At 43.0% G+C, this 26,266-nt stretch overlaps 1 protein-coding gene across 1 annotated transcript in view; it reads right to left on the bottom strand.

The window, feature by feature from the left end:
- Window positions 1-14,083, bottom strand: part of dock10 (dedicator of cytokinesis 10) — a 56,485-nt gene extending 42,402 nt beyond the window's left edge. Inside the window, exons 1-3 of the mRNA XM_028963044.1 lie at window positions 13,778-14,083; window positions 3,541-3,660; window positions 190-279 (exon numbers count right to left, since the gene is read on the bottom strand). Of these exons, the coding sequence (XP_028818877.1) occupies window positions 190-279; window positions 3,541-3,660; window positions 13,778-13,939 (372 nt within the window). The 5' untranslated portion in view covers window positions 13,940-14,083. The remainder of the gene's footprint in view (window positions 1-189; window positions 280-3,540; window positions 3,661-13,777) is intronic.
- Window positions 14,084-26,266: the final 12,183 nt, after the last annotated feature.

Below are 26,266 nucleotides of genomic sequence, written 5' to 3'. Positions count from 1 at the left end.
ACGCCCTTATCCAGAGTGACAGAGTACCCCTGGAGATTCTCAGGTTTAAGGGTCTTGCTCATTGACACAATGGCAGTAAGTGGGATTTGAACTTGGGTCTTCTGGTTCATAGGCGAGTGTGTTACCTACTAGGCTACTACCACCCCTATAATTGCATTTTGCTTTTTGATAAGTTCAACGAAACCCTACCCGTCTGACCAGCAGACATTCTGCCTGTTCCTCGGCTTCTGGGGGTACCGTTGACTGCGTTGTCCGAGTCTCCAGAGGAAGAGTGGATACCTGAGGAAGAGAGATACAAATATTATGCAGAAACAAATAACGATTAGAAAAAAATTAACAATATGCTAAAACAATACGCTATTTTGTCAGTGTCAGAATGCACATCTACAGGTTTTATATAATACGTATTAAGCATTTATTAAAAATAGAACATATCATCTCATATAGTGGCTCAGTACTGATTTGCAGATTAGATTTGTCTCCTTCAGGGACGTCGCTAGTATTGAAAGACAAGGGGGTCTTAGCCCCCCGGGTTGTAGGAAGGAATTAGCGCATATACTGTAGAAGGCTGACAAATGTTCACCAAACCTAAAGTACCGTGTGTAATTTTTATTATCTCATGTACAGCAATTCATTAAAATGAATGAATAAATAATTTAATGATTGTATGATAATTACTATCTTTTTAGGAAGGCTTGTGATCACCCAAAACAGACCTAATGACATCCATGGTGAGCAGCCAAATGGTGAGCACATATATTGAACCTTCAGGCCAAATCTGATGATCAGCATGATGGCACAACTCACCTCTTCACCAGTTACGACCTGTCCATTTTTTGTTGCTGTACGAAAGCTACTGTCTTACAGAGCTCTGACAAAGATAAATGCCTCTCAAGGAGATACCAGAACTGTGCACTGGGAAGCTTTAGCACAGTAATATTTACTGTATAACAAAAACAGCAATGCATCTTATGTAATGTCATTTTGTGAGTGTGTTTGTGCTGCTGTTAAACATTGTGATATTCCTTTTCAGCTACAATCCATCCACTGACATATGATGTTAGTCACCAGATTAGTCCAGAGGATATTATTCCTAAAGAAAAGGTACTGGCTTACAGTTGGTTACACCGACTCGGGTAATATCTGCCTAGTTCGTCACAACGTTATCAGCATGGTTTTCTCTGATTGTGCAAAACTATGATTTCCCACTCTGGCCAATTGTTTAAAGTTGGCTACCCTGACATTTCATTTTATAAGTCCTTTTGCATTTATCTGCAAGATTTTCATAATGATATATAACATGGAGCTAATGGGCCATATCCACAAATTTGTCTTCTTGCTAGACATCTGTATCTTGGAGTGGAGGAACTAACTACCCACCCAGCCCATTTTGTCTGAATGTGCTGACATGATCTGCTATAGATGTGAACATAAGCCAGAACATTTTCTGGCTTAAGAGATGACCGAAGGCAGATCATTAGGAAAATAATTAAAATATTTTTTATATTTAATATAAAAGATGAACATCAATTTACCTGCTCAATTGAAAAAAATAAACTATAGAATTATGTTCTGCATTGATTATTCGTTCATTATATATTATAGCCGTATTATAGCTGAGGTCACTTGTACATCTTTCGCTCGTACTGTCAGAGAAGCATGATGAATGAGTTTGAAACCCCGTAACTTGGTATTGACGAAAGCTGAGAGGTGTATATATCTATGGTGTATATATCTATTAGGGGTGCCAATTTTTTCATACCCAAATGAGGGACACTTTCTTGCAGGTCCACGTGGTTGGTTATTTAAAAATAATTATCGCAGACGATTGTCTTAATTAAATCGTGATCGTAATTAAAATTAGATTAATTGTGCAGACCTTCTATCCAGACAACCATGCTGATACAGTGCCTGTACTTTAATTTAAGCATTCAAACTCCTCATGCAGTTCAAGTCTTATTAAATTGTAGAAAAATGATCCTACTATGTGTCCATTTTAGCAACTGCGCCTCCATGCATGTGTGCACTGAGTAAAGGCACCGTGTTTCCTCTCTCAGACGAATAGTGATGGCCTGTGAAACCACATCCTCTTTCAAATGGAGTCTCATATCCGGGAACAAGGTACAGACACGCTCAAATAAATTCAAGAGCTCTGTACTGACAGAGGCATGGTTGTGGCACCGGGGTCCTCAGCAGTCCCATATGCCACAAACACCCAAAGCTCCAACAACAACAACATTTATTTCTTATATAGCCCAAAATCACATACAGTATGTCTCAATGGGCTTTGACAGGCCCTACAGTTGACCCCACTAGATTTCTGTTGCATTGTCCCCAGTGTCCATTTATTCTAGTTCCAGGATGCATGGCAGTTTCTGAAACTGTCTAATTGTCTGTAGCTGACACTAATTTCTATTCATTAGTTTGCTTATTTAATAATGGTAGGTTTATTTGAACAGTGAGAGACAGGCCAATAAAAAAAAGATGCATTTAAAAATATATATATAAATAAATATTTGATTCCCTATCAATTAGGAAGATTTCTGTCTCCCAGTTGTATTTTATACAGGCTGACATTTTGATTCCATAGAAGCAATTAGTCTATCCAAATTCCAAACCCTGGACCATGGACCACAGCTTTCCAAGGATGTCATGGAGAAGACTGTGAACCTACACAGGTTTGCCACTGAACACCTAAATGATTCCGGGGAGGACTGAGTGAAAGTGTTATGGTCAGATGAGACCAAAATCAAACCGTTTGGCATCAACTCAACTCGCCATGTTTGGAGGAGGAATGTTGCCTATGACTCCAAGAACACCATCCCCATTGTCAAACATCAAGGTTGAAACATTATAATATATTATGACAACACCTCAAAGAAAGGGAAGATGGATGGGGCCCTTTACCAAATCCCCCCTGAGATATGTGCAAACCTTGTGACCAAATACAAGAAATGTCTGACATCTGTGATGTGAACAACACCAAGTTGTAAAGCATGTTTGGCAAAAGCTCCCAATGTTCATGAAAATGCAAATTAATGTATTACTTTTTTTGTTCTGTCTCTCCCTGTCCAAATGAAGCTAATTGAAATTAAAGACGGATCATTTCTTTGTTAGTGGCAAAACTCACAAAATCAAAAAAAATATATTTCCCCCACTGTAATTATGAGTTTTTGTATTATATTGATCATGTGTGGTGCTCTGTGTCACATTGAACCAGGTTATCCACTAACACTTAAAGCCATAAAGCACAAAGCCTGCCAGTAATTTGACACATGCAGTCTAAAGCTGTGTAAAGTTAGAATTGGAAAAGTAAAAGAGTGAGTGACTGAAAAAAAGATTCAGAGACCAAGGGGGTCTCTCGGGGGAGGCTGGGGGAGTTCAAACAGATGCAGGCAGGATAGAAACCAAAGGAAAATCCCGGTGCCTGGCATAGCCTGAGTCATGCCTCTAACTGAAAGATGCAAATCAGTACAGTCATCTCTGAGAGACATGACAAGACTGCGTAACTCCGGTGGAGACCAAGAGCTGTGCACACACCGTGACATCGTTGTCCGGGAAGAGCAGCAGGTCTTTCAAGGGGTCTTCCCTCAGCTCAGCTTCCACGTCAGAGATCACAGCTTCGTAGTCTAGCGGGTCGATCAGCTTCGGCTTCTCCTGCTACAAAACACAGAAACACACACTGGCATAAGACACACGGCCGCAGCAATGCCCGCTCACACGTCCTCGCTTTCTTAATGTATTACATTCGCGGCCCTGGACAATGCTGAAGGTGCAGGAAATATGATCTGTCAATGCAATTCATATGTTTGCGTTTCGGGCGACTGGCACAGAATCAGCGTTTATGGTGATTTTCAAAACATCCAGTCTGTTCCTAAGTAACGTGCCAGGCAGCGTCGTACTACCAGAGCATGAATCAGAGGCTATTTAAAAAGTTTGACGTAATCTGAGGTTACTGTGTTTTTTTTTTTTTTTTTTTTTCTTAGTCCGAGTAACAAAAGAGAAAAAATTAGCGCAGCTGGAAAGAGTCTCTACTGCAAAAATCCTATCATGCTATCAATGGACATTCAATATGTCTACAATGTTAAATGTTTCAGCTGATGAAGAATTTTTAAAGACCATCAGAGATTCAATAATACATTTGCAGCTCAAACAAGGCAAAGGTAACAGATCTGTCAGCAGAGTTTTGGCTGCACGGATACTGTACGGCAACTCAAATGGAGACCACAACAGTACAGAGAGCAAGGGAGAATGAAACCGTTTAGCCGCTTTTCCGGATTGGGGGGGATTTTCCCCCCTCACAAACCACAAGACCATGCACATTACTAACTCCCCATCTTACCAGGAAGATGGAAAAGAGCACTAAGTGAAACACACACCCAAACTTTCAGGCCAATCACTTTAGATATTTTATAATACAGAATTTATTCAAGAAAGCAACAGCTTAGTAACAAAAAAAAAAAATCTAATTCATAAAAGGAAACGGCTATTCAGACACCCACACACCAGTACAGACACATAACTGGGCATTACAGAGATGGGAGGTTAAAGGGAGGTTTATTTTCCCGCTTTTATATCTGTCTTAGTTGTCCCCTAATAATGTATCTGAAGTCTCGTTCTGAGATTCAGCCATTGTGCAGAATTACAGTCACACAATGAGATTTCCCCAGGACGTGCGTTGTTTGGTGTTTGTAGCTTTAAATGCTAATGAGGACGAGAGAGGCGGGAGGAGGAGGAGAGCGGCCTATAGAAGTGAGGGGGCATTTGTGGAAATGAACACCATTCACCAACCACAATGTTTGGTGCAGAAAGAAGTCGTGTCCGCGTTTTTCCGTCACAGAAATAAAAAATACATTTGTGCTCATTTTTAAATCCAGTCACCAAGCATCTGCAACGCAATGCACATTTTCAAGCCATAACGGTTGATGGAGTTGCTTTTTTACGGGAGGGGTGTCAAATTCTCTGGGTGAAATGAAGAGCTTTTTTTTTGGTATTTGCAAAAGCGTTGTAAATGTAAATTATGTTTAAAATCAAAGCAGAATACTTAATTCAACATTTTTAAAGACTAAAATGTTACAAATATTAAAATATTGCATCTATGATCTATTGTCTTTCCAGACGTTGATGCCTCTGAACCAATAGCAGGCAGTCCATAAGAGGGTAAACTGTGCTGTTGCCATGGTACTTCCCATTATGTTGCTACACAGCCTAAACTACCCCTGCCAAGCTAGGATGGCAGTGATGGCAGTTCATGGGTTAGAAAATCTTCCAACTGCATGAAAGTGTTATTTAAATTAGCCTTCAGCAGATAACACAGTTTGGGTTTGTATTTCTTTATTGTCTTTGTTGCAAACAGCAACATGCCTTTTCGCAAATCCAGCTCAAAAGTCCTGGCTGGGCTTTGTTTCGAGTCCATTTTCCATCATTACTTACGTAACACTGTAACAAAAAACAGCTGCTCAACAGCCGAGAATTAAACATTGTTATGCTGGAATAAGTGGCTGCCTGGTGCTGTCCAGGTTTGGTATACGTCAGCAGAGGAAAAAGGGGCCTTTAGCAGGGAAAGACCCCCAACAATCCCCTCCGAGATGATGATGATGATGAACTTATATCATTCCAGCTGCACAGAGACCACTGAAAATATCATCTCGGGTTTTTCACACCTACAGCCTCACTGGAACCTCCAGAGACCTCTATGTAATTTGGAAGTTCCTCAGGTAACAAAAGAGAGACTTGTACTAGCACTTACGTGCCATGACGGTATTGGACTTTCACTTCCGTGGCAAGGTACGACATTGTCACTATGGCAACACACCCTCGTGCTTTGTGACAATGAAACTTTGCATTGCTCAGTATCTGCTTCAATATTAAGAGCACTTCTCACAAAACGTGATGCAGTGCAGGTGGCAAACCCCCACCAGGAAGACCAAAGCAACGTGTTTTGCAGCTCGACACAAAGGAAAAAATAGCATCTGTGGTCCGATACCATCAAGGTGAGAGGACATTGATAAAAGCGATGCCCTTATGTGACTCCAGAGAGATCCACATCCATCGATTACAGGTTCAATCCCCCAGGAGCAAAAATATTCAAACCATGATGGATACCTTCATTGTAACAGCAATAAACAAAATGGTCTTAGCCGCTCATCTACTCAGGCAAGTCACAAGAATTGGTGGGGAAGCGAGAAGTCAAAGGTGAGGTCAAAGACGCAGAGAGGACAGATACCCGAAGGCAGGCGTGGCATACATACGCAGCTGAGCCGGTTGAAATCCGCCCGCTCCCTCCTCAATTTTTTCTTGCGAAACGTGATGCGATTCATCCTATCGCTCATTCCACCAAAGCCCAACAACCATGGAGTTACGGCGGCCTCCGGAGTGGACGTTCACGCAGAAAGCCCGGCACAGGCTCCGTACAGTGGAAAGAACATGTGAAACCCGTCACGTTGTGTGCCCGAGAGGAAGTAGACGCAAAACCAATGGGGGGGGGGGGCGGGGTTGTGAGGCGGGGGGAGGCGTGTGAGCAAACGAAACTTATTTTGGGCCCTTCGTGACATTTTTTTTTTTTTTATGTCTGTATATGAAGCAGAGACAGAAAAGTGTAAAAGAGGCACTGTCCTACTAAAGAAAAATCCAGGGAGGTGTTAACTCTTTATCTAGCAGGGCTTTACCTGTACACTTCCTCTTTCTGGAACATCAACACACACACACACACACACACACGAACAGAGTGACTACATAAGCTGGACGTACCTGTTTGTGTCAATTAACCAATTCATGAGACACCATGTAAAAGCCTCAGCTGAAAAATTGCTTTCCCTGACATTTGCTCACAGTACAAGAAGTTTGTTACGTTTATGATCCGCACACATCTGCCCATCGCTATTTTCATCGCAGCGGAAACCCTAACATAAAAATAATCTGAGCCATGATGAGCTCAGGGTCACCAGACCACAAAATATGCTGCATGGACTTTTACCGGCGGTTTTGTTGCATCTAATACAGCTTTTAAGGTGAATATCAAGCAAGATGAATTATGTTACAGCTTTCTTAGTTATTGGTTCCAAAACACTGGGCCGTATATTCCATACAGTGTCCCTTTCATGTAATATAGTGTTTATGACTAGGGCTGATTGATTCATTGAATTTTAACCGAATTTGAATAAATGCCATTTGAAAAAAAAAACAACAACTGTTATAATGTTGGCAAACCCCGTTGATTAATATTGGGGTTGCTGCAGGAAGACGCATGCGCAGACGTGCTGGGTTGGCTAGAGAGAGTCAGTGATTGTTGTCGCTCCTTAACACCTGAACTGTCACATTGTCACCCTGCTATTCACCTACAGCAATGCAACTGCACATTGTGTACACTTGTTGTATTTCTGTAATCTGCAATCTTTGTATTTTTCTGTATATAAGATTTTAACTATATTGTGTGTATTTTGTTGTTGTTGTTTTCATACTGTTGTGCGCGAGAGACACCATCTACCGCAACTAAACTCCTTGCATGTGTCTGGTATAGTGCAGATCCTATTTCAAGTATAGTGAATACGGAACAGACTTTGCAAGAATCACAAATCTGCCAGATAAATCACAATTAGATATTTTCTTAAAATCTTTGAAGGTGAAGCACTGCATTTAACCCATCACCCTTGGTGGGGAGTGGGCAGCCATGAAACTTTGCTCAGTGGCACCTCAGTGGCACCCGAACTGGCAATCGGCAACAATTTCCTTACCAGCTAGGCATAAATGAAACCACTGTCAAACTGAGATGTCAAATAAGTGACATGACCTCACCAAATTACAGTATTGTAGTATGTGTGCGCCTGCATGGGTGTGCCTTTGGATTTATTTCTTATGCACAACCAAATTTCCTCACCACCACAGGAAACATTAAATTTCAATTTCAAAGGATTCCATTTCCCTACAAAGACATACAAATGCATGTATGCATATGGATATACTGTCAGATTTCATATTCGAAGGGTTGCTCTAAGGGTACATGATCCTCTGAATGGATCTGCTGTGGTCACAGCAATTTTTTCTGCCAGTCCTGCTTCTAATGGGCTACGGTCTCAATACCACAAAACACAAAACTGGGATTTACTCAAACAATACTTCACATTTACCTTGTCACTCATTGAGTGTCACCAAGGAATGGGAGTGCACGTCAATATGCAAACCCGACTGGTGGCAGCAATCACTACAGATGGAGAGCTTACTCAAACTAACCAGCCAGTTCCTTTTTATTTATTTTTTTAGTGAAGTGATTGTCACATGTGATACACAGCAGCACAGCACACGATGCACACAGTGAAATTTGCCCTCTGCATTTAACCCATCACGCTGAGTGACCAGTGGGCAGCCATGACAGGCGCCCGGGGAGCAGTGTGTTGGGACGGTGCTTTGCTCAGTGGCACCTCAGTGGCACCTTGGCGGATCGGGATTCGAACCGGCAACCTTCTGATTACAGGGACGCTTCCTTAACCGCTAGGCCACCACTGCCCCAATGGATATGAGTCTAAAGCGGTTTTCTGACCAACCAAGACACATGAACTTCAACTACTTATGGAGTAATGGAATATTATTTCAAGTACTTCATATTTAACATTGTCCTTTACATCTTGGCAGATCACCAGCCACTCATTTGTAACTTCCACTGGCTCCTTCCATTTCTTTCTGTTCTCCTCTCTCCATCCTACCCGTTTCTACTCAGTAGGGGAGCATCCGCTCTGGCTGTGTGTGTAAACTCCAGCTGTGCTGGATCAAAATAGAACAAAAGGGGGGATAATTAGCGGCTTCACTTATCAAACAAGGAGATAAAGAGAGAAGTGGGAGTACAAAGAAGGGGAGAAAAGAGGAAATGGGGAGAAGAGCGCTGATATGGGGATAGCGAGACGAATGCAATGTCTCACCACAAATAGACACAGCAAGCAAAGGAGAGAGATCATAAAACATAAAGGTTTTATATCTTCCAATTATGACAAAATGTTGTTACCCTGGAGGTGTGACGACCATATTGTTTTCACAAAAAAAAAATGTGGCTTTGGACCTAAGTTCTAATCATCTCATCTCCGAGTTCAATCTCATCTGTAACCGTCCCTCAAGGTGTTACAGGTAATGTCCAGTGTTGGGCAAGTTACTCAGTTATTACTGTTTTATTACAGTTTTCTTTTTTCAGACCTTTGAACAAACTAAAAACCTGATAAATAATTTCCCCACATACAGTGCATCCAGAGAGTGTCCACAGTGCATCCAGAGAGTGTCCCTTTTCCACATTTTGTTATGTTTCAGCCTTATTCCGAAAAGGATTAAATGCTTTTATTTTCTCAGTTTCTCACACAACACCCCATAATGACAACATGAAAAAAGTTTACTTGAGGTTTTAGCAAATTTATTAAAAACAAAAAAACTGATAAAATCAAATTTACATAAGGATTCACAGCCTCAAGTCTGGAGTCTGGCTGGGCCACTCAAGGTCATTCACAGTTGTCCTTAAGACACTCCTTTGATATATCGACTGTTTGTTTAGGGTTTTTGTCTTGCTGAAGGATGAACCGGCTCCCCAGTCTGAATTCAAGAGCGCTCTGGAGCCGGTTTTCTACCTAGTCTCCCAGTTCCTGCAATTGAAAAACCTCCCCACAGCCTGATGCTGCCACCACCATGCTTTACTGTAGGGATGGTATTGGCCTGGTGATGAGCGGTGCCTGGTTTCCTCCAAACATGATGCTTTCAGACTCTCTGTAAATCTTTGTCTCATTAGACCAGATTGACTTTTGGCAAACTTCAGGCAGGCTGCCATGTGCCTTTTACTAAAAAGTTGCCTCTGTCTGGCCACTCTACGATATAGGCCCGATTGGTGGATGGCTTTTATTGTACTTTGATATTCTGATGCCTCTTGAGGTGAGTAAATAGTTATTTACAATAGTTAGTGTTTAATGATTTGCATGTGTTGACTTTAAAGTGATAAGAGTCCAGCAATGGACTCTTCTCTCTGCTGCGAACAGAGAGAATGAGGAGGAACTTCTTCCCGCAGGCCATACGAGCTCTCAACAACCACAACACTTAATAGAACTCTAATACACTCCAGCACTTTCACTTTCACTCTCACTCTCAATCACTTCTGGACTGAATTCCCCTAGAAATCCTTGCAAAAACTTTTAATTTAATTTTTAACTCTTTTTATCCTTGCACGTTTACCTTGTTATACTTTGTCACTTTATACTTTGACTTTGAATCCACCTATTTGCGCACCTTTCTGCCCACCACCTATTTGCTCACCTTCACCCTACCTGTTACACATATTTTATGTTTTAGGTTAAAGACATAAAAGTGTAATTTTTGGTTATGTTTGCAATATTTGCATATTAGTTCATTGTTTCTGGACTGTAGCAGTCGCTAAAAGCATTTCACTGCATATCATACCAAGCATGACTGTGTATGTGACAAGTACAATTTGAACTTGAACTTGAACTTAAATACGTGGAGTAGAGCTAGCATAGCGCAGAAAATTTAGGGTGACCAGATCACCACTTTTCCCCGTGGTGGCTTAGCGGTTAAGGAAGCGGCCCCATAATCAGAAGGTTGCCAGTTCGAATCCCGATCTGCCAAGGTGCCTCTGAGGTGCCACTGAGCAAAGTCCCCACCGTCCCCACACGCTGCTCCCCGGGCGCCTGTCATGGCTGCCCACTGCTCACCAAGGGTGATGGTTAAAAGCAGAGGACACATTTTGTTGTGTCATCGCGTGCTGTGCTGTCTATCACAATGACAATAACACTTCAACATGTCCGTCTGGGTTTTTAGATTTAATTAAATATTCGTTCACTTCTACACCTCCTTTAACCTTCCCTAGATTTGTGCCTCGAGACAATCTTGTCTCGGACATCTACAGACAATTCCTTTGACTTCCTGCTTGGTTTGTGCTCTGACATGAACTGTCAACTGTGGGACCTTATATAGACAGGTGTGTGTCTTTCCAAATCACATCCAAACAACTGTTTTTCCAATTAAGCTGCAGAAACTTCTCAAGGGTGATTAGGGCAAACAGGAGATACCTGAGCTTCATGGCAAAAGCTTTGAATAGTTATGTATGTGATTTTTCTTTTTTTTTTTTTAAACAAATATTTTTAACAAAGTAAACTTTGTTCACATTGTCATTATGGGGTGCTGTGTGTAGAATTCTGAGGGAAACACAATTATTTAATCCATTTTGGAATAAAGCTATAACATAACAAACTGTGGAAAAAGTGATGCGGCCATGAAAACTTTCCAGTAGAGATATGCGGATCGATTCAAAATATTGATACTATCAATACAAAGTTGGTATCATTATCGGATGGATACTTGCACAATGGTATCAATATTTTTGCTCTTCCACTTTCAGTGCCACATTCCAACGGATAGAAAACATGCTGGTAGAAATACTGCTCCTCACACATCGACATGACTTGGTGGCATCACAGAAAGGGCCGGTCCCAGTCTGGTGGTGCCCTGGGCGAGACCACACCCAGCCGGTCAGTACCCAAGACAACTCTCCCCCCACATAAATCCTGCATTTAGTTCTTGTATGAAGTATAATTTTTGGATCAGTATCGTTGACACCAACCTGAATCTTACTTGGTATCGCATCGAAAAGGGAATCAGTGGCACCGCTCATCCCTGCTTTCCAGATGCACTGTACCTACTGTACCAACAGCGACCTGACTGCCAAATGAATAACTTTTGATAGCAGGTAACAGGTGAATTAATGTGATTGCTCCTCGGTTCAGTAATGATGTGAGAAACTTGCCTGCTCTGATCCTAACAGAGAGCCTTTTGTCCACCTCCTTATTCATGCGCCAGAATGGAATAAATCACATCCCTTTTTACAAATGTTGTTTTTGGGCACAAGACAGACACAAGTAAAAAAATGCCAGAGCAACAAGAGTCGCAGCAAACCCCTGTGAACACCCCTCCACTGCTGGATTCAATCAACATGCAGCACGTTTCAACGTTGGTCGGCCATCATCAGTACACTGAACAGAAATGCTGGCCGATTTCAACATAATCAAAACACTTCAAATGTATTCCGTTTTCTTTCTGGAGGCTGAAGTGAGACTCAGAATTCCTGCCCAGAGAAGAGGGAACACGGAAGAGGTGGCGGGAACGCAGGGGAAAGAGAGAACGCACACAACAGCGGAGCATCCTGCCAAAAAACTGTGGCTTCCATTTTCCCGCTTGGCTCCTCCACTGCCGTCGTCGGTTGTGTCTCGGAAAATAGCTGAACACGGGAATCTGTTCACTCTTAACACATCCGGGACGCTTGTGCACACACATAAACACACACACACACACACACACACAGAGGTGGTACGAAAAACAAAGGCTCAAAGACATAACACAGGCATAAGACATAACACAGCCGTGGACATGGGGCTCGTCCGGTGGAAGTAAACAGGACACAGCGCTGTTGACACGTGTCCAACGCAGTTTTCAACATCCAGTGGTAAGGCAGCAATGCCATCGCTGCAGGCAAAGTATGACCACAAATCCATCCCTCCAGAGGGTAGCAGAGAGAACGGATGGCCCATCAGACTCATCTGTACATTGCCAAGACCGTTTTTTTTTCTTTGTAAGGCAAGAGGAAGATCTGTTATTACATTATTAACAACTAGAGCTTTGGCAAAAACATTGTAGATATAATACATCAATTTAAAATATCAATTTTTAAGAAAATTGCCGAGGAAGAAGGACGCATACGCACATCACGAGACATGGGTTTAATTCATGGAGGACAGGACGAGGGGAACATCAGCAAACAATGTCCCGAATGCAAACAGACACAAACAGGATGGCTTTATACACTCATATACAGGTGAACACGATTAGGAAACATTACACATGACCAACATGAAACTCCGGTCCGAACCCTGGACCCGGAGTAACCCCTGTCGGACCGGATCATGACAAAAATATCAAGTTAACTAAATAGTTTACTGGCTTAGTTAGAACCTCTAAGGGAGCAGTTATAGCCTGACAAACTTGCTTATAAAGACCACAAGACCATTAAGTCCCACGTTCAAATCTCACTTACAAAGGTGAGTGATTAAAGGGTGATGGTTAAAAGCAGAGAAGCGATTTTCTTTGAGATAAATAAAGTATAACAAAAATAAATAAATAAAATACACATCATAATACGTTTGTATATATTATAACCCCTGCTATTTGAGTCAGAGTCAGATTGTCAGATTCTCGCACACAGTCTTAATGACATGTCACTTTTTTCTGTTTTTCACTGTTTTTCACTTTTCAAACCCCATGGACCTACAAGGATGCACCAGCTGGAGATGGGGTGCAGATGGATCATTTTTCCATGATCCAGGGCATGAAAGCGGGATGATAGGTGGCTCACTTTGTTAAGATGGCATCGCGATCTCAAGTGTTCATTCATGAAAATGTCAACTGGCTGATTCGAAACAGAGCCCGAGAGGCCCGAAAGCCGAGTTTTTTCCCACAAAGGCCAAATTCCCCTGGTCTCCCCCTCCCCTCTTCCTCGTCCCCCTCCCCACGTCTTCCTATTTTCCCTCGCTCCTTCTGTCAGCTGGCTGGATGACGTACGTGAGCTCCTAAAAGACGTATGGCCCTCTCTCAGATTCAAGCTTACAAAGGAGATAAAAGAAACCTGGACGTATATAAGGAGACCGGAATATAAATTAAGGAGCGATAAATTAAAAACGAGCCACAGACAGCGTAAAAAAGTAAAAAAATCTAGTGTTTAACTTAGGAGGGGAGCAACGGTTACCATGACGACTATGGTGCCAGGTCGGCTGTCCGTGTCCCCCTCTTCCAGCTGCAGGACCTCCGTGGAGCGCTGCTCCTGCTGACGCGAGCAGATGTGGCCGCAGTTCCCCCTCAGCACGGAGCGCAGCGCCTGCAGGAGCAGCACGCTGCCGCTGCAGCCCATGCCCGGGCCGGGAGCCTGGAGATCTGCACCTCCGTCCCCGGGCTCCTCGCATGCAAAACTCTTCTCCCAGCGCCTGGAACAACTGTCGCCCTCAGGAATTTCCCGGAGACAGATGTGGTGTCCCGGCTGCTGCGTCTCCCAACACTGTCGGTCCTTTCTCACACAGACCTGCCTACGCTGCAGCTGTGCAGTCGGGCCCTCCAATCCCCTCCCGCCTACCCAGTCAGCTGACCAGGACTAAGCCGGTCAAAACGCTCACGCACACCCACGCTCTCAGAATCCACGCCCTGTTTCCTTACGCCGCCCGTCCCTCCATTCTGACCTCAGGCCAAAGCCATCACGCTGAGGGAAGCGATTTGTTCAGAGTGACAGCCTGGGAGACCTTTCATCTCGCTGCAGCCCCTTCCCTCCCCGGTCTCTGCGGCATCCCACAGGCGGGAGAGAGAACTTGTGCATACAAAACGTGAGCTGGAGCTGGAAAAGCGGCCAGGTTGACAAGTTTATGAGCCAAAAACTAGTGCGTGTGTCCCAGTCCCTTCTGAAGAGCTCACGCTAGTGTCCTGCACGACAAAAAAGCCACTTTATTGGACTGGTTCAGAGAACTAAAATACACGGCGTTGCTATTCATGTTAGATTTGCTAGAGTAACTTGGGTTTCAATCATTAGAACATTCGTATCAGAGCCACAAAAACAGATTGGATGTAGACAAAAAAAACTGAGGATCCAGGGGTCAATACCAGGTGCCTACAGAGTCAGCAGAGAACAGGGGGCAGTATTCACCAAATGAGCTGAAAGATTTCAGCATTACTTTAACCCTGTGGTGTAGACACATACTGTTAAACTAGCTGGTCAAAAATGGACAAGGGTGTCGAGAAAATGAAGTATACCTCTATTTCCGATAGAACCCGCAAACTAGGAAATGAAGTACAAATGTAACTACAGACGTAACTCTTCTGTCATTCAAGCTGAAATTATGCATATGCATCAAGACGCTCACTGACAGTTGAATGAAATGAAAAAAATAGATAAAACTAGTTAAATGTTACATTTGATTACCTTAAATTATTCAAGTGGATTATGTGGATCTTGCAAAAAAGTTGAAAAACCTTTCAAGCCAACACCAAGTTCTCTAATGGACTTGAACTCATGCCAATTCTGGTGTATTTTCAGCGTCACCAGAATCCTACAAAAATAACTTCTGATTGGTCCACTTTAGAAAACTTTTCAATTGTGAGAAGCAAGCATGTCTTTTCATGTCTGATAAAAGCATTCATTGGCTTTTAGCAGCAAAGCAGCTCACCAGCACCCACATTTGAAAAGGCTCCCAACAGCATGAAACCTCCATCTCCAGGACTAATGCTATTTGGTATACAGTCAGTGTTCGGTTGCTCTGATACATTCTGGGATGCTTTGGGACTGAAGCAAGATGTCTGTGCTTCTTTGTGTAATGCATTTATGGGAGTTTACATAATCCAGACCTGTCAATTATCACTAAAAAACTCCTCCCATTTTCATCCTCCCATTTTCAAGATTAAAAATATATATATAATTAAGGTTTGTGTTCTGGCTGACAAAAATAATATCGAAAGAAAGCAGGTTTGCATTTTCTCCTCTTTAAGATACAGATAACTATTACAAGTGGCCACTTTATCTACACCATGCTTGCCCTGACATTACACACGTTTTTTTATAGTGCTTTAAATATAGGGCCCATTGTCATGATTTCAAATTTTATTGTCACAGGTAAAAAATATTGGGTACACAGTACAATGAAAGTCTTCTACTAAATATCTTCTGTATATCTATAACGCCATGGAATTTCTACCTTCAGACATAAATCAGTCCGAAAGAATGACTTCAACCTTGCAACTAAAAATGATCACCTCTGATTTCAGGTTATTCCACAGCTTCACTTTCAGACCAAAATCCCTCTTCCATAACCAACTGTACTAAGCTTCACGTTTCGGGACAGAAAACGTCTGTTAGCGATTAGGGACCTCTGCTCTGTTCATGGAACCTACAGCCTAACAAAGGTAGAAACATTGCCAGAAACTTCTTCAGTGGCTTTGAGGAATGAGTCACCCTGAGCTTGTTTGATGTGCTCAGAACAACTGGAAAAAAAAAAAAAAAAAAAACTGGCAACAGAGAAACAGGGCGCTAGGACGGGTTCTATTCTGCAGAAATATGCAGCAGAATATATGCAGCTTAATACCTTCCTCTTAAGAGAATACCTAGACTAACTAGTAACTTTCTTATAGTCTGACTTATGCGAGTAAAAACTACCGCAGAGTGAATCAAATTATTGTAATCATGGTTTGAGTCCTAGTGAACCAGAATGGATCTCTTCATTGATGGTGACATAAAAGCATGTTGTAAGCCACTCAGGATAAGGGCGTCTGCCAAATGCCGTAAATGTAAATGTAAGGGACACACACACATGAATACAACATGAATAAAGAGATTTAAAAAACAGTTAGTTGAAACTAACAAATTTTTTTGTTGCCGAGTTAATAGTTCTGTCATTTTGTCTCGAGTAGGAGCACATAGGGATGGTTACCAGTTCTCACCACCCTACTTCCTCATTTTCAATGGTTTTTACCAGCTCCAATCTACACATTGCGCCCACAAAGCTGAAGCTGAGCGTTTTTTCTGGCCCAAAATCATCGACATACGGATATGTTTTTAGAAACACACAATACTTGCAGCAGTATCTGACGACACATTACTAAAAGATTTACACCGCTGGTCTTAGCGCATCTGACAACTGACCCCTTATTAATTTACGTCTGTGTTGCCAACGTAAAATGCCGTTTTCTCTCCTTCATGATCTGTTTTTTTCATGTAATGTTGGCCAATGTTGTTGACTTTGGTGGTGAGGAAACTGCTGCCTGCCAGAGATGTGAACGCTTCTGAGTAAAACCTCAACTCGCAGGAAATCGCACACCTTTTCTGTCCTCGCTCAAAGTGTTATGTCCCCCCCCCAAAAAAAAAAAAATCAGCACATCTGACAGTGAATACGCGCTCGTCATAATGGTGGCCGACATAATGGTGCGCCGCTGTTTGAATGGTGAGGGTCAAGGCCAAGTGCCACTTGGGAGGCCACGCCTCCAACGCCATCTAGTGTTCTGTTTCAATAACAGCAGCCGGGCTTGGATCATTTACGTTCACGGCATTTATCAGACGCCTTTATCCAGAGCGACTTACAATCAGTAGTTACAGGGACAGTCCCCCTGGAGACACTCAGTGTCCCTGAGCAAGTGTCTTGTGCCACCCTACCTCCCTAGTCACCCCAGACTACTACCTAGAATCATAGTCTTTCTGGAGACCCAGAGACATTTACATACCTACCAGGGAACATGCATATAAGCTGTCTATAAGTTCGTCCCAAAGCAGTCCTAACTAAATATTGTTCTCTTTTACAAAGAACATTCCAGTCTGGTGCTTCGATGATATGTTTCATACATTTTTAGCTTTCACAATCCTATTACACATGCTTTTAGAACCTCCCATCTATAGCTCATCTTATATAATGATCTGATATTTAGATTAATTAAAGTGTCTCTAATGTGATATATAACATAATAATGTATATATTATACAGTGCATTTGTTGTATATATTTTACAGAATAAACATACAGTATTTTATGTAATATATAAATATATATAAATAAATAATATATGAACCGATGGTTACAGGCTAAGCACAACAACAAAGGTCTTTTTCACTCCAAAAAAGCTCGACAATATGAAGTCACTAATTTGTAGAATGGTAGGTGTCAGATATGAAGTGAGAATAATAATTACGCATCATGGGTATTTACAATGGATGGACATTGATGAGATGGGACCTCACTGTCTCAGTGTATGAATGTCATGCATTCACTTAATTAAAATAAATAAATCAATAAAAGCCATGGACAAATGTAGTGAAAGCTTCAATTCCTGTGTATCTTTGACCAGCCAGAAGGTGGCACTGTCTCCCCAGCTCAGAGTGCAGATGTTTGTTTATGGAAGGAAACTATTAAAGTGGTCCTCAGACACAGGGGTTGGGGGTGAGGGGGGGGGGTGAGAAAGTGGAGGATGTCAAGAGTTTCCGTTCTTTTCCCATTCCCCCTCCCCCAGCTCTGTTCTCTGCGTCTCATTGTATGTTGCTCCACAGGGAGTGATACAGTTCTGTATTATATCCAATCAAGGTCAATAGAAAAACTACAATAAGCATAAATATTTATGCAGTGAAAAACATTTTTGTGTGTCATTGTATGTTGGTTTTGTTGAACGTGACAACCTTTCGGTAAAATGGGCTCCGGTGGTTGTTACACAAGCTCTCATCTGAGTCTGAAAGGGGACAAATTATGGTTATAAGCCTTAAGGTCAGTGGTAACTATGTAACTATCTAACTCCGTCCAGACACACATCATGGCCCCCTTGAGCAAGTTACTGTCCCCACACATTGCTCCCTGCTGACCTTTAATGACTCTGTGGACTCTCGGGATTTGAACCCGAGTACACTTCCATACCCGCTAGGCAGCCAGTGGCAGTGTCTTCATTCTCTATTAAAAACACGCTGGACTTCTGTCCCTGTATCTCTCCTTGCTGTGTTCATGCTGTAACCCCCACCTCTTCATGTAGAGGTATGTACTTTGTCATTCTCTCCTGGAGTTTTCCAACTGGGATTGGGATCGATCCCTAAATATGCCTGGAGGACGCTTCACGCAAGGACAGGATTTACAAGGATTAAAATGTTACAGTGGAAAGGACACGTGCTGACTTCTTGCTGTGAGCAAGTCTCTTCTATTCCTGCACGTGTCACTAATTAGGTGCGCGAGTCCGTCAACCAGGAAAACAAGCCAGTCAAAGTACAAGAAGAGTTCAACTATTTATCTCAACAGAAGAGCCCTTGAGTTTATTTAGTAGTTTGGAAAACCTGAAGCAGCTTAAAGTGTCATTCCAGGCATGGAGGTGTTGCCACCCTGTTGACGTATTGGCACGAACGTAAGACGTTTTGGTTTTTTCTTTTCTCAAAGTACTTCTGGTGTCTAACTACAACATTGCAACAAGTCTTTTAATTCGTCTTGAAATACAATGATGACAATAGGGTAAATTCCCATCCTCTATGCTCTCTAGGCATGGTGCTCCCTGACAGAGTTTTCATTTCAGGCACGGTTTCATTAGGCTCATGTGATTTGTTATCCAGTTCACTGTCTATATGGAAGGCTAAAAGCATAGAAGGTTGCAATGAAAACATCGTGTCAGGATGGGCTCCCTGTTCTAGACATACTAATAGAGGGGAGGCTGTAACCTTGCATCCCTGCGTAGGTTCGATCATTGAATGTTAAATTGAAACAAATTATGCAATATTCTCATTTGAAATATGCTGTCTCTACTAAAACGTTTGTAGCAAGCTCAGTTCAAATATGAAAGATGCATAATGAAATTTGGGAAGATTTGTAAATAATATTTTTTCCTCAGTTGAATGAAATGGGTCAGACTAAAAGAAACACTATAAGACAGTATCTTTGATGCCATTTGGCACACTTTGGAGATATTGGAGGTCCACTTTGGCTTTGCTCAGGATGGGATCCAAAATGACCACAGCATGGCCCAGTTGGGCACTGCTCAGCTTGGCACTGGCTGGCCTGCAGCAGCCAAAAATGCCAACATGTCAAAAAGAATATATTAACACAACTTTTTGCTGCAACAAACCAGAACTTGGTATACTGTTAAAGGCATTAGTTGCAGATACAACAGACCCTGCAGCGCTAAATCCACATGTGCTACGAGAATCTCCTTCCAGAGCCTCTCTACCGAGAGTTCAGGAATGAGGTTTGGAGACCCTCTATAGCCAGATAAACCAAACACAACACAGCAGAAAAGTAACACAATCACCAGAGAGCTGTCATAAAGCCTCAACTCAGACAGAAACCCGTCCCGAAAAGCCGAAGTTCAGGCAACGCTCACGCTCCTGCAGACACACAGCCCTGGAGGGATGACACGGCGGCTCTGAACGCTTTTCCTTATGGCTCCGCTTGCCTTCTTAACTTCCTTTCAATCTCGCTCTCCCCTGCGCACGGGTCTCCTTTTCGCTGCCATTCTTTCTGCAGAGTCAGATTAATCTCTGGCCAAAAGACTGACCATTCGCTGCCAGAACAGGTCTACGGGCCAGCACGCACCTCGCCATGTTCAATAAGACTTTATTTAAAGTCCGCGGGCCACCACAACGTGTTAACGTAGTCAGCTGAACTGTGCTAATGCTTGTGTTGCTGCTTTCCCCCTGCTGTGTAACAGGTGCCATATCGTTTTTGGAGACATTTTATGTAAAATATGCCGAATCGACGGATCAATCTTAAAATGTTTTACAGCTGGACAGAGCGATGATGATGATGTCATGGAAGAGGAATGGAAGGAGAGAAACAAAAAGAACCAAACACCACCGTTCAGTATCCAGGCTGTAAAATAGACCATGAACGTTAATAACACATTAATGCGTGTACTGGACGTTTTGGGCTTTCAGCAACTGAAATGTCTTCGCTTATACGAGCAGAATGTAGGATTATGGAGCAACTTTTTTTCCCTTCCCTGCTGTGTAGGATCAGACCATATGCCATCAAAAACTGAGGACAAATTATGATACAAACTAATGTAATTTAATTAATCCCACCACATGGCAAGCGCAGTGTCGTGATGGGCCCCTCATTATGTTCATTTGTCTTGATCATGCTTGTGGAAATCACACCGGCTAGGTTGAAAGTTGAGATTACTTTTGATTCAGAACCTACCCATGACAGTAGTCCAGTGCAGAGGTGACCTAGCGGGTAAGGAAGCAGACTCGTAATTGGAAGGTTGCTGGTTCAAATCCACTGAGATCCCACTGAGCAAAGCACGGTCCCCACACACTGCTTCCCGGGCAGCCTGTCATGGCTGCCCACTGCTCACATTTCATCGTGTGCAACCATGTGCTGTGCTGCAGTGTTTCACTAATCACTTCACTTTTACTTTCAAATTTCATCCGTATTGCATTTGTTCCTGAGTGTGTGCAGTCCTCAAGGTTTGCCTATAACACCTCACTCACTAGCCATATCCACCTATTCCAAAGCAGCTTCCTGGTATATATATAAGGGATTGTGCAGTGTCCCATAGAGATGGGTACATAGTACAGCATGCGTAATGACAGTAGCCATGCACAACCATGCTCGTGGACACCGATGATGCTACTAGCAGATGGTGTGTGTGTGTGTGTGTGTGTGTGTGTGTTTGGCAGTGCTTGTGCGCTGTGATGCACTTGTCCCGGTTAAATCCCCACAGCATCATTCCGGTACCCTGGTCCGGCTGGTGCTCCACATGGATGGCATTGACCCTGCTGGTATGTCTTTTAGTACATCTGTGACACGTAAAACAGTGTGAAAACAGTGTGCATTGTATAATTAGACAGTTGTAATGCAAAAATGGACAATAGCGAATTGAACAAATAAAAAAAAAACACAATGTTGCACACACACCTAGGATAATGTTTCATTGTTATTCCTCTGCTTCAACACACATATCATGTCATGTTTTATACAATGGCCATGTTCACTCGTACAGGGTGTTAGCCATCATCTCAAACCGACATCAGCATCACCACTGGCAGTGTCAGGAAAGCTGCTGGTACCTAACTGTGTCAATGGAATTTAATAGACAACATGTAATGGCAATATGTATTCAGAATACAAAAACTGAGTATTCAATATTCAGTCTGCATTATGCCATTATGGAGTATATATATATATATATAAAAAGAGAGAGTACTTTTAGAATGTGAATGATGATTTCTGGTTTTATTCATGCCAAATCTGTCAAATTTACCACCCCAAAGTATTCTCACTTGCTCACTTTCAATAACCACTTAATCCACAGTAGGGTGCCAGAGCTCCCTGGCACAGTGCGTGGATCGACCCTGGGTGGACTGCCAGTCCACCACACACCCAGAAAAACTGCAAAATATTCAATAAAAACTAATGATAGGACAGAATTGATTTGTAAATTATGTTTTTTTTTATCTAAAATAATTCTGAATTCAGTTACTCACTGGCTTGCACAACGAGGCAGGCCAAGTATTCTGAATACATTACAGTAACTTGCAATTCCTGAATATATTTTGACCACCACTGACCACATAACCCAGCCTCTGAACGCATGTGTCAGTGCATTGTGCCAGCGTGTCGTGTCCGAGCCTGTGACAGTGGCATACTCAGCCCTCCTACTGCGGAATGAAGGACTGAAGGAACTCAGTGAGGAAGAGGGACTCGCCGGGATATTAATACTCTCCCCTACCCCTACCCCCCCGCACACCCACTTCAGATTCCCCAACTCCACTAAAGCGCGGGCATTAGCGCAAAGTTCTGGGCCCGAAGTTGGGTGCCATTGGCACTGTGCATTTTAGTCTTTTGGGGGCCATATATAATAGAGGGAAGAGAAGAGGGACTTTTCTCTCATTTCTTCACTAAAAGCTTACAGTTGAGTCTTTCAAATGCGCAGCTGAATAGGACTTCATGCTTTGACCCACTAGCTCATGCTTTGTGTGTGTGTGTGTGTGTGTGTGTGTGTGTGTGTGTGTGTGTGTGTGTGTGTGTGTGTGTGTGTGTGTGTGAAAATAGTTTATCTGCCACTCTGCCCTTCACATGGTTTCCAGACTAAACGGCAGTCTAAACAGTCTAAGGAGCTCAACCCACACAAACACACGCATGCACGCTGACACAATAACACAAAGAGACACACACACGCTTCAGTTTTGCCGAAGGCTCGAAAGAGATCAGAGCGCATAGCTACGCGACAGTCGAGCGTCCACAAACAGTAAAGGACGCTCCGAGACAGAGAGGCTTGCAGCGCCTTACCGCTCGAACATTCTACTTAACTAGATATCACAGATGATCAAGTTCCTTTCAAGTGTGCAGCGAAGCACAGAGAAATGCCCTGGCGGGAAGGGCGAAGCGGGCGGGGAGCAGGGCGGGGCGCTGGACACAAACACAAACAAAGGGTTACTGTAACAAACAAAAGGCGCAAACATGATGAGGGCAGACATTCAGATTTCAAACACTAACACTGGGCTACACGCATGAACACACACACACACACACACCAAAAGCACTGACATCATGACCACGTGCAGCACCAGGCCCCTCTCTGAGATCACACAGCGTTCAAACACTGCACCGATTCAGCAGGGCACGGGCCCCGCGTATCCCCCATCCTCCGCTCGCGAGTCCCTTTTAGCGCTGTAACGTTTATTTTTTCAGACCTCCTACAATTTGTGTTCTTAACACCGCTGACACAGCGGCCCCTGGCCCCTGGAGGGAAAGAAACGCGGCTCGATGTTTATTGTAGGCTTTGTTAGAACGGGACGACACGGAGGGGCCCGCAATGGAGTCCATCCATTACCCAGTATGCACCAGGGTCATGTGCCACTTTGTAAAGTGAAGGTGACAGTGATTTTAAAGAGCTTGAGATTTATTGCCAGTTGCTGGATGAAGAGAAAGAAATAATGAGCTAGAGACAGGTAAAACCTGGTAAGGTAAAAGGTAAAACCAACCTTAACCAACCTGAACTCTTAAACAAAAGAAGATTAAAAATGATGGACGAGGCCACAAGACAGTCGTCACTGAGTTGCTGGTGACATGGTGCTGCAGAAGTAGAAGTTCAATTCTCAGTTTCCAGTCTCAGTTCCAAACTTCAGCTATGTTGCTTCAGCTATGACCTTGAAGGTTTTAGAAGATATGTGGTTCAGTGGACCTCCACCAGATGGTCCAATGGTAGGGCCGGGCGATGTGGCAAAAAAAAATTGATCCCGATATTTTGTGGATCACACCAGAGAAAATAAACAGTTTATTAACGTATAAAATCATTTTCAGCAGTTATCAGTTATCATAACTGTTAGTCCTTGAGAAGTTAAAAAAAGTAGGGAAAACTTTTGTTATGCGCTGGGTCACATTATCTGTGATGTTCCTGGGGTTGCATGTTTCAGCATCAGACACTCTCCCTCGGGTGACCCAGCAAAGGTTGATCAGGCTCTGCCAGACCTCATGAACCGTAGCCATCTGGAAGCTCTCCTAGCAGCTTCCATGGTTGCCTCGGTCACTTTTCTTTTGGCCAGACCAACAGTGCCTGGTATTTGACCCATTTACGCTCATTTGCCTCTTCTATGTGGTCCTCCCAGGAGACAGTTGGCTCAATGAGGAAGACCTGCATCACATGAGAGTCTCTGGCCTCAAGGTGGTTGCCACAATGTGGTCTGGGAACCTGAACTGCCTCGCCAAGTCAACATGTAGTACAGAAATAAGCAATACTCTGTCCTTGGAGAACAACTGTTTCTTGTTTTGTGCATGGTTGGAATTACTTGAACCTGTATCTGGGTCCTATTTAAGTTCAACACTGTGCCCAGTAACAACCCACTGCCACGCGGCATCACGGTGCTTCAGGAGCAGACTGTAAAAAGCAGCTTTAGCTGGAAAGAATTGGAAAAAACAGCAGCAGACACTGATAACAGTGACCAAAAGGTCATGAGGACAGAGACACAGAGGGCAGGCAGATGTCACAATGCAGCTGACATCTCTGTGCCTTACATCACCGGCACAATGCTTCTATAAAGATGAGCGGCCCTGTCCAATCAAAAATCTGTCTTTTTTCCAGGGATTTTAGCACAGTGCACCACTAAAATGAAACCAGCGGTCCCTTACAGTGAGGGGGGTACAAGTTAAAAAAAGGTCAGATTCCCACCATTTACAATGCAAAAGCAACTGGCTTGCAGGATCCAACACACGTTCCAGTTTCCCCAGTAACAGAACCAATCGGATTCCATTCTGTTATGTTCCAAAAAAGAGACAGTATTGTATCCAGAGCCTAGAATCTAGGCTAATCAGAAACAGACACTGCAGTGAACGTACCACCAAAAAAACTGCAGGCATGAATGCATTCATTCTAAACAGTCAGAAATTAACAGGAGTGAATGGCCCCGAAATGTCTCAGGAAATCTTAAAACTGCGATTTTTGCCAATGCAGGCCAGTATAGTAATCTTATACAGTACAGGCCAAAAGTTTGGACACACCTTCTCATTCAACGTGTTTTCTTTATTTTCATGACCATTTGCGTTGGTAGATTCTCACTGAAGGCATCAAAACTATGAATGAACACATGTGGAGTTAACAAAAAGTGGAGACCTGGTCTCCACAGTCACCGGACCTGAACCCAATCCAGATGGTAGAGTGAAGGCAAAGGGGCCAACAAGTGCTAAACACCTCTGGGAACTCCTTCAAGACTGTTGGAAAAGCATTTCAGGTGACGACCTCTTGAAGCTCATTGAGAGAATGCCAAGAGTGTGCAAAGCAGTAATCAGAGCAAAGAAACTAGAATATAAAACATGTTTTCAGTTATTTCACCTTTTTTTGTTAAGTACAAAACTCCACATGTGTTCATTCATAGTTTTGATGCCTTCAGTGAGAATCTACCAACGTAAATGGTCATGAAAATAAAGAAAACACATTGAATGAGAAGGTGTGTCCAAACTTTTGGCCCATACTGTACATTGGACAAGGTGTGTGTCGTCATTCATTTAGTGCACCAAAGCAATTTTTTTCATTATTATCATATATTTCATTATCAAAAATAACCTTGAAATAATCCTTTTGAGGCTATATCATGAGCCGTCACAGTCTGATGATCTGAAACATGATCTGGAAGGGGGAAAAAAAGGCAGATGGTTTTCTATGAATTTTCCACAAAGTACTTGCGTGCGGGTGAGTGGCTGTATCATTCATTACGGGGTTATATGGATTCCTCGAGAGCTCTGATGTCTTCACTAATGGTCCAGTTTTAGCCAAAGGTGCCAGTGAACCTGGCAAAGGTCTGAAGCTGAGTTAAGTGCAACTTGAACACCAGCAAGGAGGGAGGGGTTGTGGCAGGGGCGTGCGGGATTGTCCCCGCCGCTGGCTTTCTTGTCTGATGGCTTCAAATCCCCGTATGCTGGTCCTGTAATTACATAACACTGTTTGGGTTCCCTCCTGTCTTACATAAGAGGACATCTTTTCTACCAGATCCTCCGGGGACCTGTGGCTGCTGCCCCACTTCCAGCTGCCGTTATTCATCTTTCAGTCCGTGTGGTTTTCATGTCTGTTTGTGGGACGAGGCTAATTCTCATTTCTGGTGTGTCTGTGATAGTCATGGTGCTCCCAGTGTCTTTCTCCTGACTTGATATGCTGTTTCGTCATTTTCCCTTTCTTGCACTGAGCCCACTTTATGTACAGTACAGTTTTTTATGAAATGTGTTTCAGAATAAACACATCTGGACTTTATTTTA

This window comes from Denticeps clupeoides, chromosome 19, assembly GCF_900700375.1.
Source record: "Denticeps clupeoides chromosome 19, fDenClu1.1, whole genome shotgun sequence".
Taxonomy (NCBI): domain Eukaryota; kingdom Metazoa; phylum Chordata; class Actinopteri; order Clupeiformes; family Denticipitidae; genus Denticeps; species Denticeps clupeoides.
The sequence above is the reverse complement of the archived record's forward strand: the minus strand, read 5'-3'. Positions and strand labels throughout refer to the sequence as shown.